Genomic DNA, 16,829 nt, shown 5'->3' on the forward strand with positions numbered 1-16,829 from the left:
GCTATATGAGCCGTTTTCTTTAAAAAATCATAACTTAAGAACGAAGCATCGTAGACATCGTAGCAATTCAAAAAAAAAATAAAAAATGAAAATTGTTTTCCACTGTTGAGGAAAGTTGGTTGCAAAAGTCAGAAAACTATTGAGGAAGTTCGGAAAAATCGTATAAAAAAAGCTTTGGAAGCATTACATAAGTTATATTCTGTGAAACCTTTAAGATGTGGGTTTTCTTCGTTTCTGAGTTATGATCAATTTTATACAAATTAATAATAGAGACGGTCGAAAAACAACCAAAATCTCGACAATTTCCACATTTTGACATTTTTACAAAATAGGTATAACTAATAAAATTTCCTTTCAATAACATTCTTTTGGGAATTTTTCCGAACTTCGAAAATAATTTTTCCGACTTTTCCAACCGACTTTCCTCAACTGTGAAACATTTTGTGGGAAACAATTTTTATTTTATATTTTTATTTCAATTGCAGAGAGAATTTTCTTATGATTTCGCAAATAAAAATGTGTCTACGATGCTTCGTTGCAATCATGTGTATCTTATGTCACAGAATTTTACACTCTTTTTTCGATCTGTGTGGTCAGGGTGATGTTATAGCCAGGAGAGGTTAGAAGGGTTTGGCCAACCAATTTGGTACTTGAGGGAAAAAGTAGAGGGGCGTGTGATGTGGAAGGGGGAAGAAATACAAAATGCTTTCTAGTTGAATTTTGGCTCTTTTTTTTAATTGGTTTGAGGAAACCCAACATCCTTCATAAAGTCCTTCAATGATTATGTCATGAAGTCCTTCAAGGAATCCTTCAGATTTACCTTAAGGAATTTCTCCAAAGACTCCATTAGATTTCCCCAATCTTGCATGAGTTCCTCATGGAAAATAGCTTTGATGAATTTCTGAGATCATGCTTGGAGCCATACCTGAATGAAACCTTGGGAGATTTTCTAAAGAATTTTTGGAGGATTTTCTGAAGAGTCTTGTAGATGAATTCTAAGACGTACTCGGAAAGAATAATTGGGTTGCAGTACTATGAAGTAGTACTAGAAGTATTATGAGGAATCATGGAAAGAATTCCTGAAGAAATGTTGAAAGCAAAGGGATTCTTGGACGAATTTATTTTGAAATGTCTTGGGCCCATATAGCCGAGGCGGTAAACGCACGGGTATTCAGCATGACCATGCTGAGGGTGACGGGTTCGATTCCCGGTCGGTCCAGGATCTTTTCGTAAAGGAAATTTCCTTGACTTCCTTGGGCATAGAGTATCTTCGTGCCTGCCACACGATATACGCATGCAAAATGGTCATTGGCAGAGGAAGCTCTCAGTTAATAACTGTGGAAGTGCTCATAGAACACTAAGCTGAGATGCAGGCTTTGTCCCAATGAGGACGTTACGCCAAGAAGAGAGAGAGAGATGTCTTGATTATTTCTCAATAAAATCAATGGCGGAAGCTCCATAGAATTCCTCTCAAATTCTTTGGCGCAAATCAATAAATAATCTTCAAAAGAATTAATGTTGATTTTCTTGGAGGATTCTGGGGGGAATTTCTGTAAGACCCCCTGAGGAAATTTGTGCAGGAATCCTTTGGGGATTGGAGAAGGATAATTATGTGTTTATTCTTGTAGGATTATCTGAATGAAAACTTTGAGAAACCCCTTAAGGAATCTTTGCAACGTAGCTTGAAAAAATCTTTGGAGAAAAAGATACATTCTTTATTGATACTTCTTAAAGGATTCTTGAGCGCATTGTGAAAGAGGACTCCAAAAAATCACATAAGGAATCTTTGAACGTTTTCCTTAAACTTCTTAAAAATAATATCTTGAAGGAATTTCTAAAGGCTTCGTCTGGGAAATTGCTTAAAAGATCATGTGTGGTGGCCTCAAAGGAATCGTTTATGAAAATCTTTAAAAAAAACTCTTTATGAAATTCTTGGGAAAACATATTACTAAAGAAATTCCTTCAGAAACGCTTGGAGGAGTTCCGAAGCAATCGCTGTAGCAACTATCGAAGGAAATCTTGAAGTAATTCCTAGATGAATCGTAAAAGATATCCTGTTTGGTCTTGGAACAAATACTTGATGAAATCAATTGGAATATCCCTTATAAGTTTCGTGAAAAAAATACGGACGGAATTAGTGTTAAAAAAATCTTTAAAGGTATCAATTCCAAAGAAAAACTCCGATTGTCGTGAAACTTGGTGATTTTTTTATTTTGTCATAAGGGTGACCAATTTTCAGATAAAGTGGTCAAGGTTTTTAAAAACCAAAAATTTTCAAAAAATCATAACTTTTGAACCAGTTGACCGATATTGAACTTATTTTTTGTTTGAGTTGTAGTTTTGAGGAAAAATGCGTTGAAGGGGCCAAATTGTGTTTTGGTGAAAAAAAAAATTACATTTATTTCAGTTTTTTCACATTTTTATGGTCTCGACACCAAGAGGGAATCCTGGTATTATATTTTTATCAGAAAATTTGGCTTAAGGGAACGTCCATAAATTACGTCACGCTTTTAGGGGGAGGGGGGATTCAGTAAAGTGTGACAACCCATACAAAATTTTCAGAGGTCTCATACAAAAAGTGTGACATAGGGGGGAGGGGGGTTGAGAATGGACATTTTTTGCGTGACGTAATTTATGGACGCTCCCTAACATATCAAAAAATCAGAGATGTATGTTTTTTTTAGATATGATTTTTTGAATACAGAGTCATATAATTTGATACTAGCTGCTCTAAAATTTCCTAAAACTGTAAGTTCTCATAAAACTATGCCTTGTGTTACTTTTTTGAGCGATTCCTAGTGTTTTTGGTATCCATAGTTTTATAAAGATTCAAAATATAATCAAAATTTAAAAAATGTTTTGTACGAAAAAATTAGACCTTTTATTTTCAAAAAAAAATTCTACTTCAATGTCTCCCAGGGATAAAGAAAGACATACATAGAAGTAGTTCCGAAGCGAAACTTAGCAAAACTTTTTTTGTGTGGAACGGTTTGTGTGGGAAAAAAATGACTTTTTTAATGTGGCATCATTTAATAGTTTAACAATTAACTCATGATTTTAATTGAAAGATAAACTTGTTTACTACAAGTTTTCCGAACAGTGAATGCCAATAAAATTAGAAGAAACATATGTAATCGTCACTTGAATCCATGAAACGTTGATTGTTTTATAGATTTTGTTCTGGAACACCCTAATATACGTAATAAGTTGAATATTTGAAAACGGCATAATATTCCCTAATGTTTTTTTTTTGTTATGTATTTGCTTCTAAGTCACCAGTGCATGATAAATTAAATCTTTTACCTATGCATTATGCAGATGCGAGCTAGTTTTGACTCATGGATGAAATGTTAATTGAACTGCAAATTAATTTTCATCAAATTGAAATGGCTAAAACATTTAATCTTGTACCGACTTTTCGAACCCTCTAAGCAGAATACTCTCTTCGAATGAATGTAATCAGTTTCGTACCTTTTAATTCCGCCCTATGTTGCTTAACCTTTGACAGATACGCGTATTTCGACTACCACTTGTAATCTTCCTCAGTATCAGTACTGGATATATTACGAGTGGTAGTCGAAATACGCGTATCTGTCAAAGGATAAGCAACATAGGGCGAAATTAAAAGGTACGAAACTGATTACACTCATTCGAACATTACAGCACTGCTTATTTTGTAAAGGGAAAGTTTGCCTTTTCCTGGCAAATTTGCGTGAGGTAAAACAGCCAATAGGAGGCAATCAGTGAAGTACTAGATTGAAAGTAGTGAGCTGGATTTTTGTATGGTGAGATGATCAATTCTCCATTTTTGCAATGAAATGGTGCAAACAGCGTAGGTTATATGATTTATTGGATAATTTGATGCTATTTGAGCAAAAGTTTGAATAACTGTGTTGTTGTATTATTTTTTCCTGCAACTTCAGCAACACAGTTGTCCAAACTTTTGCTCAAACAGCATCAAATTAGTCAATAAATCATATAACCTACGCTGTTTGTACGATTTCATTGCAGAAATGGAGAATTGATCATCTCACCATACAAAAATCCAGCTCACTACTTTCAATCTAGTACTTCACTGATTGCCTCCTATTACGATGAGAAATTGCAACAAAAAATTAAGCAATGATTTTTTCATAATGCAACTCATTTGAGTTGCACAATATTGATAATACAACTCAAATGAGTTGCATTATGAACATTATGCAATTATTTTTCATTATACAACTTTTTTCAGTTGTATTATGAAAGAGTTTGGAAAAGTTGGCCATTATGATACCAAAATTATTACGTAATATAAAATAGAAATTGCATGAAGTGTTTTGCGATAATGGTCTTTCGGCATTAAATCCCAAGACTAAGAGTTATTGTACAACATTTTTGAATCAATCCATCCTTCTTTCTTATATGTACAACCAAATAATTACCCAATCGAGACGCTGTAATTGCCTTAAAACAACGATTTATTGACTTCATATCAGCCGTGCAGTGAGTGGTTGGTATAGCATCCCCCTACAATTCAATCTCAATAAAACCGTAATCCACCTCAACGACTAATAAGAACAAATGGAAAGTGTCAGGTGCAGCAGCTTAGCGAACTAAGCTAACGACCTCCGTCTCTGTGATGACTGGTTCAAGGTGTACGTATGAAAATAGTCAAGCACCGCTATTGTAAGATTACAGAAAGCTGCATACCATGTCGGATTCGTTCATATGTAGGTACGTGGAGGGAAGCTTTCACGTACGGTACCTACCTGCAACTGCAACGTTTACTGAGCATTTTCCTTTGCTCGTTTTGTACAGCATCATGTTGAGGAGGTAGGTGCTTCGATGTTCATAGAAGCATATGAAATCGATAAAAGGTGCTGTTGTCGGATAGTTGCTCATTCTTGATAGGAACATGTGTACTTTGTTGAGAATAGCATACGAACGTGGAAGGTTCATATGAGCTAGGGAGAACTGCCAGTTACAAGTGGCAGCCGATGTTGCTTCGGTTTATTGTCGATAGCTGACTATATGGATTCTGTACAGGTAAGATGTTCAGCACCAGATTCTTGTACAGGTTTCAGCAAATAAAATTCAATTAAATTGTACAAACATCCCACTCCAAGGTAATATTCAATAAAGCCCTATCAAATCCCACTTCAAGTAATGTGGTAGAGATGTAAAACTTTTCGGCAAGTTTAATTGTCTTCAATTACTCTTTTTTATCCCTGACAATTATCTTCCCATTCCACACACATCAAAAAGCCACACCACTCAGCGGAGATAGGTCATTTCAAGCCGGTCCCCTCTGGAACTTGAACTTTTTATCGTTCCGTTTCATCGCACAAATGTACGGACACCCATTTTACTGCACAATAAAAAGGCAATAAACTTTGCTTTTTAGATCGTTAGTGAAGCATATACAGAGAGTGTATGAGCTGAGCACATCCATTTGGGCAATCATCTGCGTATCTATTTGCATATTGAACGAAGCTCGACTAACCAGCATCTTTGCGCCAAACTTCTCCGGGGTTTGTCAGAGGTTTGAATCTCACCCCAGCGGTTCCTGGTGTTGCGAGGGGGCAAACTTTCTTTTTTCTGTTTATTTGCTTTCCAGTTCCAGTATCACTCACCATCATCGTTCTGATAAGCTCAACTCCCGCTTCAGCAATCGTCGACGTATAACCTAGTCTAGTACGTATGCAGGAGGAGCAAGAACTCGTGCCATTTGCATTTGTTTGATTTCTCTCAATTTCACTTCTGTTAATATCTTATGATGCCTTGAGAGATGGTGATTGTGTTCTAGAACAATACAGTTTGCCGGAGAGCACTTGGCAGTTGAACGGTTTATTTATTCATCCAACAATGTGACTTTGAAAAGTTGAGTTTTTCATGCGAATCTTTTTCCACTTTCTAAGGATGATACTCCTCGTTGGTTTCGCAGTTTCCTGCTTCATAACCTTGAACCTTGCTGTTGTGCAGGAGTTATAATATCAATTCTACTTTGTTGTATACCCAATCAAGAAGTACGACATATTGCCAAGAATTGATTTCAAAATATTGGTTGAACATGGCTTCCATGTTCCATATCACCTATTAATTTGCAGTTTACATCCAAGTAACTAACTCGAAGGTAGTGTTGGGAATACTCACTTGCAACAGTGATACTCACTTGCTTTTATCTCAGTCCAGAAGCATGCTATCAAAAAATGATGTTTGAAGGGCTTTTAGATTGTAGTTTAATCTAAAAGTTTGCCGAGCAAAGTAAAGGTCGCAGACGCATACCAAAGTTATGAGAGAGCTGTGAGTACGAAGTGAGTAAAATTCGTGACTGAGATAGAATCAAGTGAGTATAAATTTTCACAAGTGAGTATTCTCAACACTGCTCGAAGGGGTACTTGATACGATTTCCTTGATAGCAAAAGACCCAAAGCCTTAGAAAAATAATTATCGGCATGACTCCATTATACCACATTTACGCATTCTACTCTGGAAATATCACGGCAATAGACACAAATCCATATCGTATTAATGGTAACTTCGAAAATTGCACCGCCCGTGTCTCGCAGAGGTCAAATTCACGTCAAACGATATTCCCTCTCTCTCTAGAGAACTCACCCAATCTAACGCTTACCCATACATTTTTCCCATCTCATTTCAGTGGATGATCTTCCGGGTGGCGAAAGGTCCCTTCCTGGAGGACTTCTACCAGTGTGTGACGCACGGTTTCTACACCGACCGGTGGCAGGAGCAACTGTACACCACCTTCACCCTAGTATTTATGTTCATCATCCCGTTGCTAATTCTCATTGGCACATATCTCTCCACCTTTAGGACTATATCAAGTGAGTGTCTGATAAAATGGATGGGGGAGGCTTCGTGGCTGGCCGAATATAATTTTCCCGGAACGTTCCGCAGCCGATGAGCTACGCGGAACGTGTCCGAGCATCTATGTGTCAACCGTCGCTGTGATGAGATGGATTACCGTCGTCTGGCTGCTAGACAGACGGATATATGGTTACGAATACGCGAGCATCGTTTCAGAGAAGGAGTTTGTTCAAAATGCACCGGTGATATGGAAAAAGCAACTTTCATAAATTACTAGTAAAATTCCTACAAAAGAAATTGCAATGGAATGTGTGGAAAAAGACTTGCTTTGCTTTGCTTTGCTTTGCTTTGCTTTGCTTTGCTTTGCTTTGCTTTGCTTTGCTTTGCTTTGCTTTGCTTTGCTTTGCTTTGCTTTGCTTTGCTTTGCTTTGCTTTGCTTTGCTTTGCTTTGCTTTGCTTTGCTTTGCTTTGCTTTGCTTTGCTTTGCTTTGCTTTGCTTTGCTTTGCTTTGCTTTGCTTTGCTTTGCTTTGCTTTGCTTTGCTTTGCTTTGCTTTGCTTTGCTTTGCTTTGCTTTGCTTTGCTTTGCTTTGCTTTGCTTTGCTTTGCTTTGCTTTGCTTTGCTTTGCTTTGCTTTGCTTTGCTTTGCTTTGCTTTGCTTTGCTTTGCTTTGCTTTGCTTTGCTTTGCTTTGCTTTGCTTTGCTTTGCTTTGCTTTGCTTTGCTTTGCTTTGCTTTGCTTTGCTTTGCTTTGCTTTGCTTTGCTTTGCTTTGCTTTGCTTTGCTTTGCTTTGCTTTGCTTTGCTTTGCTTTGCTTTGCTTTGCTTTGCTTTGCTTTGCTTTGCTTTGCTTTGCTTTGCTTTGCTTTGCTTTGCTTTGCTTTGCTTTGCTTTGCTTTGCTTTGCTTTGCTTTGCTTTGCTTTGCTTTGCTTTGCTTTGCTTTGCTTTGCTTTGCTTTGCTTTGCTTTGCTTTGCTTTGCTTTGCTTTGCTTTGCTTTGCTTTGCTTTGCTTTGCTTTGCTTTGCTTTGCTTTGCTTTGCTTTGCTTTGCTTTGCTTTGCTTTGCTTTGCTTTGCTTTGCTTTGCTTTGCTTTGCTTTGCTTTGCTTTGCTTTGCTTTGCTTTGCTTTGCTTTGCTTTGCTTTGCTTTGCTTTGCTTTGCTTTGCTTTGCTTTGCTTTGCTTTGCTTTGCTTTGCTTTGCTTTGCTTTGCTTTGCTTTGCTTTGCTTTGCTTTGCTTTGCTTTGCTTTGCTTTGCTTTGCTTTGCTTTGCTTTGCTTTGCTTTGCTTTGCTTTGCTTTGCTTTGCTTTGCTTTGCTTTGCTTTGCTTTGCTTTGCTTTGCTTTGCTTTGCTTTGCTTTGCTTTGCTTTGCTTTGCTTTGCTTTGCTTTGCTTTGCTTTGCTTTGCTTTGCTTTGCTTTGCTTTGCTTTGCTTTGCTTTGCTTTGCTTTGCTTTGCTTTGCTTTGCTTTGCTTTGCTTTGCTTTGCTTTGCTTTGCTTTGCTTTGCTTTGCTTTGCTTTGCTTTGCTTTGCTTTGCTTTGCTTTGCTTTGCTTTGCTTTGCTTTGCTTTGCTTTGCTTTGCTTTGCTTTGCTTTGCTTTGCTTTGCTTTGCTTTGCTTTGCTTTGCTTTGCTTTGCTTTGCTTTGCTTTGCTTTGCTTTGCTTTGCTTTGCTTTGCTTTGCTTTGCTTTGCTTTGCTTTGCTTTGCTTTGCTTTGCTTTGCTTTGCTTTGCTTTGCTTTGCTTTGCTTTGCTTTGCTTTGCTTTGCTTTGCTTTGCTTTGCTTTGCTTTGCTTTGCTTTGCTTTGCTTTGCTTTGCTTTGCTTTGCTTTGCTTTGCTTTGCTTTGCTTTGCTTTGCTTTGCTTTGCTTTGCTTTGCTTTGCTTTGCTTTGCTTTGCTTTGCTTTGCTTTGCTTTGCTTTGCTTTGCTTTGCTTTGCTTTGCTTTGCTTTGCTTTGCTTTGCTTTGCTTTGCTTTGCTTTGCTTTGCTTTGCTTTGCTGAACGAGCACATTTCTTCATCTCACCCTAAAAGCGCTTCTGTTATTGACTGACATATTTTCCCACGAACAAACGTAAATAGCCCGCGAAGCAACTATCCGAAAGTAATCAGTGTTTCAGTTGAACAACAGTGGTACGCCGAGTGCCATTTCCCCTTAATTACGTCTGGTATGTCATGTGTACGATATTTTGGCAGGACCCGTTTTCCTGGAATCTCATGTTTGTCTCACATTCGACACAAAAACGAACGTGTTTACCTCAGTGCACCAGGGTTTGATAAAAAGCATGAATAATTTGTATCGAACCGGAACGATGATCGGTCTTCAGATGACGTCACCAGTACTATTTTACAATTATAAGTTTGTTATGCATACCTACTATCATCAAATCAAATGTCAAAACAGATCAAAAAGAGTTATTTTTAAGTTTGTAACCTGTCAAAACGACTTCTTAAAACCAAGAAGAGAATGTATGGATAATTCTCAGAACAACATACGATATCGGAGAAATAAAATATAAGACAGAGAAACTCTTTCACACAACGTAGCTACACGGAAGCAAATCAAATTTCAGCATCTTGTTGGTTTGGTTGATCGAAACGTACTTACGAGAGATGAATACGACATAAACGAATCAGGACCACACACACGCTACCCGTCGCGTCGTCGTCGTCAGTGAAATATAATAAACAAAAGCAATAAGCTTTTACCTACATCTATCTTGGCATCTCTCTAGTCTTTCTAGTGTATCTGAACGAAGCTGACGAACGAGCAGAAGTTTTTTTTATATTTTTTTTTTCTGATTTGAGATAACTTTATTTCAGCTATGGCGAACTTGTTCCATGCGAGGCGGATTCCGCTGTTCGATTTATCGTACAACGAACAATTTGATATACCTAACATTCTTAGGGGAAACCCCGAGTCAGGTTTTCATTTCACCTCACAGTCAATTTATTAATTACCATTCCTTTTTTATGATGAAGCAAATCTGTCAACGATCTTTCTGTTCTGCTTACTTAACCAGCCTTAAACGTTCTTAACCAGCCTTAAACGTTCTTAGACTGACAAAGTTTGCACCATAAAGATAAGGGTGTTCACAATAAGAGCTCAATGAGGAGGTCGTTAGCATCTTACCCAGAAACTCCTTTAAGTGAAACCAACATGTTGGGAAGTAAGAGTTAGGAGTGGCTTACAACAAACCTGGGCTGTTCGTCTGGGTGCCAGTGAAGAACTTTAAGAAACTTTGAGAACCTCTTCAGAAATATCTTCTAGAATACGGCAATTTCTTATGGAATTCCTTCTGAAATCTCTTTCTTATATTCTTTGACAATTGCTTTGGGGATTTCTTGATAATTGATCCTACTCAAACAATTGATTCAGCAAATTTCCTGTGAATTTTTCTGGTAAAGTCTTTGGAATAACCTTCAATGGAACTTCTTCAGTAATTCATTTGTAAATGCCTTCAGCATTTTTTATTAGAATTGATCCAGCAATAGCTATGGGATCGTGTTTTCGGTTTTTTTGAACATTTTTTTAAGATTATTGCGGTATTTCGGCTACTCTTTAGGAAACTTCTTCGGCAATTATTTTAAGAATTGAATAGGACATTATTTTTGAAAACAGCATATATTTTGAAAATTCTCATTTTCAACTTTCTCAGACAACTGCTACGGGATGTTCTCTATTATTTCAACAATTTATTTGGGAGTTTTGCCGGTAATCTTTTGCTAATTTATTTGGTAATTATTTTGGTATTTTTTTTCGATAGTTCCTTTCAAAATTCATTCGGAAAATATTTTCAAATTTCCTAGTCAACTTGTTCTTAAAATTCACTAGCACTTTTTGTAAATTTCTCTGATGCTTCCTTGGGAGGTTCCTTACGTAATTCCGTCTGTTTTTACTTTTAAAGACACGGACACGTTCAATGCTTCCAGTGAGCTTTTCGCTCTTTGAAGGAAGCACGACACTAGACAACGGACTAGCATGCAACGCCCAGTGGCACAGCCGAAAACTTTTCCTGACAGCTGCGGCGGGAATCGAACCCGCGCTCCTCAGCACGATGCGACTAAGAGCTTGGTGACCCTAGCCGCACGACCACGGAGCCGCTTTTTTACTTTGGAAATTCTATATGATATTTTCTGAAGAATTAAAAAAAAAGTATTTACAATGGAATGGCCGAAGGAAATCTCAAAGAAATCACCGAAGAAATTCCCAAAAAACTAAGCACAAGTGTATCAAAATGTATAATTGTACTTGCCTTGTAATATACAAATATATGCAATGGCATGCAAAGAAAGCCCTTAAATTAACCTATCAGGACGCGCGCCATGTACACGACGAGCGAGGTTTTTTGGTAGTGTTGTACTTTTTACAACGGCGCGCGTCCTGAAGGGTTAAGAATACTTAAATTGAGCATAAATAAATTGATCCAATTTTAGATTTGGGAAGGGAATATGAAGAATAATGGCCAGTAAATATTACTCAAAGAACGTATTTACTGCTTCTGCTTCCTCCAGCACTACAGTTTAAGGTACTGGATGAACTTTGGGGAGATTTTGTCAATGTAAGGAGTAAATGCAATATTTCTTAACAAATTTGAGAATTATTTAAGTTAGATAAGTTTTGACGAGGCCAAATGAGAATGGCTGTTGTGCAATTACTCATACTTCAAGCCATACCTTCAGAACTGTATTTTTATAAATAAAAAAAACACTTACATAGTTTGTTTAAAGTATTGAAATATCTCATGTAAAAATTTCAGTCTGGGGAAGTGCTCAAAAAACACTGTTAAAGAAAGGCAATCTACGTTCCAGTGGATACGTAAAGCCATAAAAAAAAGAAGATCGTAAAGCAATTTCCAAAAACGAGCTCAAAGAATGGCTGTAGTAGTTTACAAAGAAGTATTCAAGAGAGTTGTTAAAAAACGCAAGGGCCCATATAGCCGAGGCGGTAAACGCACGGGTATTCAGCATGACCATGCTGAGGGTGACGGGTTCGATTCCCGGTCGGTCCAGGATCTTTTCGTAAAGGAAATTTCCTTGACTTCCTTGGGCATAGAGTATCTTCGTGCCTGCCACACGATATACGCATGCAAAATGGTCATTGGCAGAGGAAGCTCTCAGTTAATAACTGTGGAAGTGCTCATAGAACACTAAGCTGAGAAGCAGGCTTTATCCCAATGAGGACGTTACGCCAAGAAGAAGAAGAAGAAGAAGTTAAAAAACGCATTTGTCTTCAAAGCTACTTCCGAAAATAAAAATTCAAAAGATATTCCCAACTAACAAAAGTACCTGCATAAGAGCTTATAGAACAAACGCTTATGTGAAAAAGGTTGATTATGCTCTTATACAGCAAAAATGTTAGTTGGGTTGCCAAAAGAAATCTTAAAGGAATAGCCCCAATAACTTCCAAAGGAATTTTCGACGAAACTTCTAAAGGGATTATTGATAAATTCCGGTAAGAATTGAGTAATACGTGCCACAGTAAATTTGTTGACGAAATTGCAAAAAGAAATTGTCGGAGGAAATTATAAAGTTATTTCAATAATGGAATTCCTGAATATTTTTTTCATAAAAATGTATTTAGAATACTCAAAGGAAATATTGAAACACATTGCAAAAATAAGGCCAAATAAAATTAAGGAATTTACAAAGATAACTGTCATGGGAATTCTTGTATCGAGTCTTTGAACACTCTAAGCTGAATACTCTCTTTGATTCAGTGTAATCAGTTTTTGTATCTTTTAATTATGACCCCTAATGCTCATCCTTTTACAGATACGCGAAAGTTAAATACCATTTGCAGTCTGCCACAGTGTCAGTTATCCTAATAAGATATCTTTAGAGGACAACTGACATTGACGAAGACTGCAAATGGTAGTCGATATATGCCTATCTGTTAAAGGATAAGCATCACAGGCCGGAACTGAAAGATGCAAAACTGATAACATTCAATCTAAAAAGTAAAAAAAAGGAATTGCCGACGAAGTTTTCGAAGCAAATGGCCGCAATTACTGAAGAAAATTCCAATTAAACTACCCAAAGAAATCAGAAAAAAATGCTAAAGGAAATCTCAATAGCATTGCTCAACGAATTCAGAAATATGAGCCAAAGTTCGAGCCAAAGTGATTCCGAAAGGGATCTTCAAAGAAATTCTAAATGAATTACCTGGATGATTGGCGAAGAAATGAAAAAAAAAATCCGAAGAAAATTCCGAATAAATTGCCTGATAATTTCTTATAATAGCAAAAGAAAGTCATTAATAAAAATTTCTCAAATTTTACTTCTTCATATTTCCTTCCCAAATCTTAATTGAAATGCACAAGAATTTTCCGAAGGGAGTGCTAAATCTATTAAGAGGCCGTCCATAAATGACGTAGCATTTGTTTTGACGATTTTTGACACCCCTTCCCCCCTCGTAGCCTATTTTCCAACCCACTGACAGACATTGTTGTCAACATCTCTTTTGTTAAAACGGGCCCAAAATGTGCTGATCAAACGAAATTGGGCCCCTAATGTCACTACTGTCACTCCATGCTATAGGTATAGGCGTGTCAATGGCGTGCTATTTTCCCATACCTAATACATGGCTCGTAGTATACTCCGAGACCCCTCCCTCCCCCTAAAATGCTACGTCATTTATGGACGACCCCTTACCAAAAGAATTTCCGAAGCAGTCTTCGAAGAAATTGTTGAAAAAATCCAATGGAACTCCTAGAATAAGTGTAGAATTAGCTTTCATTAAAATATACAAAAATTAAAAACTCCTAGAAAGTTTGCAAATGAACTATCTTTGAAATTTGTATAGGAATTTCCAGAGCGATTTTAGGACAAGGTATTTGGAGTACACACCTCAAATTTTCTGGAGGACGCTAAAACCGCTCAGCACCTTAATTGTGTAAGACCTACTCATAAGGGCATAATTTCCACTCATAAGGAACCAATGAGATAACTGCCGGGTACTAGCAGCTATCTTCAGTGTGTGAGTGTTAGTGATCTTCTATTTTTAGGCGACAAGGGCGCCTGCCACGTCAGGTTGTAGGTCAATGTTGGGAAGGGGAAGAAACCCGGGTAGAGGTGAAATACTGACGATCAAAACGTGATATTGGTTTGATTGATATAAGAGATAAAAGATCTGAAAATAATATCTAAAAAATGTTCCTGGAACATCTGAACAATATCAAAATATGATATTACAAGATCAAACGAATAGCTTGCTGCTATTGGTTAGATCTTACAAGATCTAATTATGATCTGATAATGATGTTCCAGGAGTAAATTTTAGATATTATTTTCAGATCTTTTATCTCTTATATCAATCAAACCAATATCACATTTTGATCTCAATATCAAAATATGCTATTATTGAGCTCTTTCCCTCTACCCGGGAAGTGATGATTGCAATCGTTTGTACTACTGGAGACCGAATATACCTCTGCGTCTGCACAAATTCATGCGGATGTCGGTTGGCAGAGGGTTCACACATTGGTGTGTGGCCAGGCGTAAGGTGGAATTATTACTTCGTGGAGAATAGTCCGACATTTTCCAAATTTGGACCACTGATACACAACTAATCAGCCTTCTCTAATCAGCCAGTGATAGAATCACAACCTTTGTTCGTCGGAAAAGAATCTAAATCGTAATCCCATCACTTCTAGTAGGCTAAACTTCCCACCATTTACTGCCACAAACTTCGTCGCAAGCATTCTAGGATAAGTTTCAACACAAACGGCGACAATGTTGTCGAATGGCTTGACATAAAGTGACACGGAATAGGTCATCGTGCCACCACTTGTCTAGCGGCATCCAGGAGGAGCCAGTACACAACTGCTGGCCATCAGCGTTGCTTTTGCTAGCATAACAAATCGTTGATGGCTTTTCTATGTCACCTCGCTCGTTGCGTTGTTGTTTGCAGCCGTCTTCTTCGTTATAGAACGCCGGAGAGGCGGTTCTGCCCGTCGGTTGTCGGCTGGTCAGGCTGGTCGTAGAATGCATAATAATGTGGCGCTAGACTGTCGCCTATATAGGTAGGTAACTATCCACAACCCTGCCACCACCACTGACTGACTGCCTGAAGAAAGTTAATTGAAATTCTTCCGGCTGGCAAAAAGGGGAATGAATAATCACTTGGAAAATTAATTTACACTTTTATTCACTCCGTTTGATTGGCCTTGGCCGCTAGTAAACCGTAGTGATGGGCTTTCGTCTATATGGGTATGTGTAGCTACCACAATTGCAAGGATGGGACGGAGAGTGGATTGCACGAGCACTAGATTCGAGCATGAGACATTTTACTGATCGATCGATCATTTGTTAAATAATTCAGAAACAGTGATTTACTTATAGAAGATTTTTTGGATTTTTATTCTGCATTCTTTTAGCAAAATGAATATCTTTATGTGTTCACAAGAAATACAAAAATTCAGTTTGTCTTAGGGGAAGGTGGGGTAATATGCACCCCCTAAGCAAACATGTCCCTATAGCTAAGATTAGGATGATTTTATGAGTGTCTTGTATTTTGAAAGTTAGTTTACTTATTTGACTAAGAGACGCCAACGTTTGGTCCACGTGATATCAATTTTACCGAATCAAATTAACAATTTAAAAAAGTGTTACGCTTTGGGTGCTGAAAAACTGTTGGGGGCAAAACGCACCTTGAGGTGGGGCAATACGACCTCTGGCTTTTTCCGCTTTGAATTCTAATGAAATACCAGGCGGCTCCATCTTACTATTTACGGCAGCGGAGGAGTAGGAGGCGCATGGTAGTCAATAGGTTGATTCCATATAATCAGTGCGCAATTGCTTAAATTGCGTGCGCTTCAAATTAGACAAACTTTCCAAATGTGAAAAATCATCGTTTTTCACAATTTTCATTCGAATATTCTTTGCATTCTTGGGCTTTTCCGGCTCAGTTTTACGTCTAGTTTGCTTGCATCGAATGGAACTTTACTTATATAATGAAATAGCGTGAGGGCGTTTTGCCCCGGGGGTGCGTATTACCCCAGGTTACCCTAGAACATAATCATTGCACACTGCCGAAGATCGTCCTTAGCACGCGTCGCTATAAAACTCTAAGTACTTGTTTGCAAAGCACACAAATTGATCGGATTTTATGAAAATCGTACCCCGGCTGTTGAGCCCGGCTCGTTGCATTACACCTTCCAAAGCGATGTTAGGCATGAGAGTCCATCATCTTGTCGCAGTCCCCGGCGAAATTCGAATGAACTGGATAAGCTTCCCAGAAAAGCCGTTTTCGTCCATAATTCTACATAGCTCTGTGCGGTCGATACTGTCGTATGCCGCTTTGCAGTCGATGAACAGGTGATGCATTGGGAACTGGTATTCACGGAATTTTTGGAGGATTTGCCTTACGGTGAAGATCTGATCCGTTGTCCACCGGCCGTCGATGAAACCGGCTTGGTAACATCCCACGATCGCAATCGTTTTAGGTGACAGACGACCTAAAATGAGCTGGGACAGCACTTTGTAGGCAGCATTCAAAATAGTGATCGCCCTGAAGTTGTTCGATTTCCCAGATCCTGACTATCAGTAGATGCAGACAGGTGGCCAACTTTTCTGGGTCCATCTTGATGAGTTCAGATGCGATACCATCCTTACCAACTGCTTTGTTGGTTTTGAGCTGGTGAATGGCATCTTTAACTTCGCTCAGCGTGGGAGTTGGTTCATTTGCGTCCTCCACTGCACTGACGTCGTCGTTTCCTCCGTTGTCGTGGTCTCCCGTGCCTACGTTCCCCACGCCATTCAGATGCTGATCAAAGTGCTGCTTCCACCTTTCGATCACCTCACGTCCGTCCGTTAAGAGGCCTCCGTCTCTATCCATGTATATTGCGGCTCGCGATACGAAGCCGTTGCGCGGGATGCGCTGAGCTTCTGATAGAACTTTCGTGTTTCTTGGGAATGGCACAGCAGTTCCATTTCTTCACACTCCGCTTCTTCCAGGTGGCGCTTTTTCTGCCGAAAGAGGCGGGTCTGCTGTTTTCCCTTCTGTTTGTAACGTTCCACGTTCTGT

General features: G+C 38.4%; 1 protein-coding gene across 4 annotated transcripts in view; it reads left to right on the plus strand.

The window, feature by feature from the left end:
* Window positions 1–16,829, plus strand: part of LOC115253773 (gonadotropin-releasing hormone receptor) — a 217,736-nt gene that overhangs the window by 155,812 nt on the left and 45,095 nt on the right. For all 4 annotated transcript variants that reach the window (XM_029871899.2, XM_062855693.1, XM_062855694.1 and 1 more), the window contains one exon: window positions 6,644–6,827. In XM_029871899.2, coding sequence (XP_029727759.2) covers window positions 6,644–6,827 — 184 coding nt within the window. The remainder of the gene's footprint in view (window positions 1–6,643; window positions 6,828–16,829) is intronic.

This window comes from Aedes albopictus, chromosome 3 (assembly GCF_035046485.1).
Source record: "Aedes albopictus strain Foshan chromosome 3, AalbF5, whole genome shotgun sequence".
NCBI lineage: Eukaryota > Metazoa > Arthropoda > Insecta > Diptera > Culicidae > Aedes > Aedes albopictus.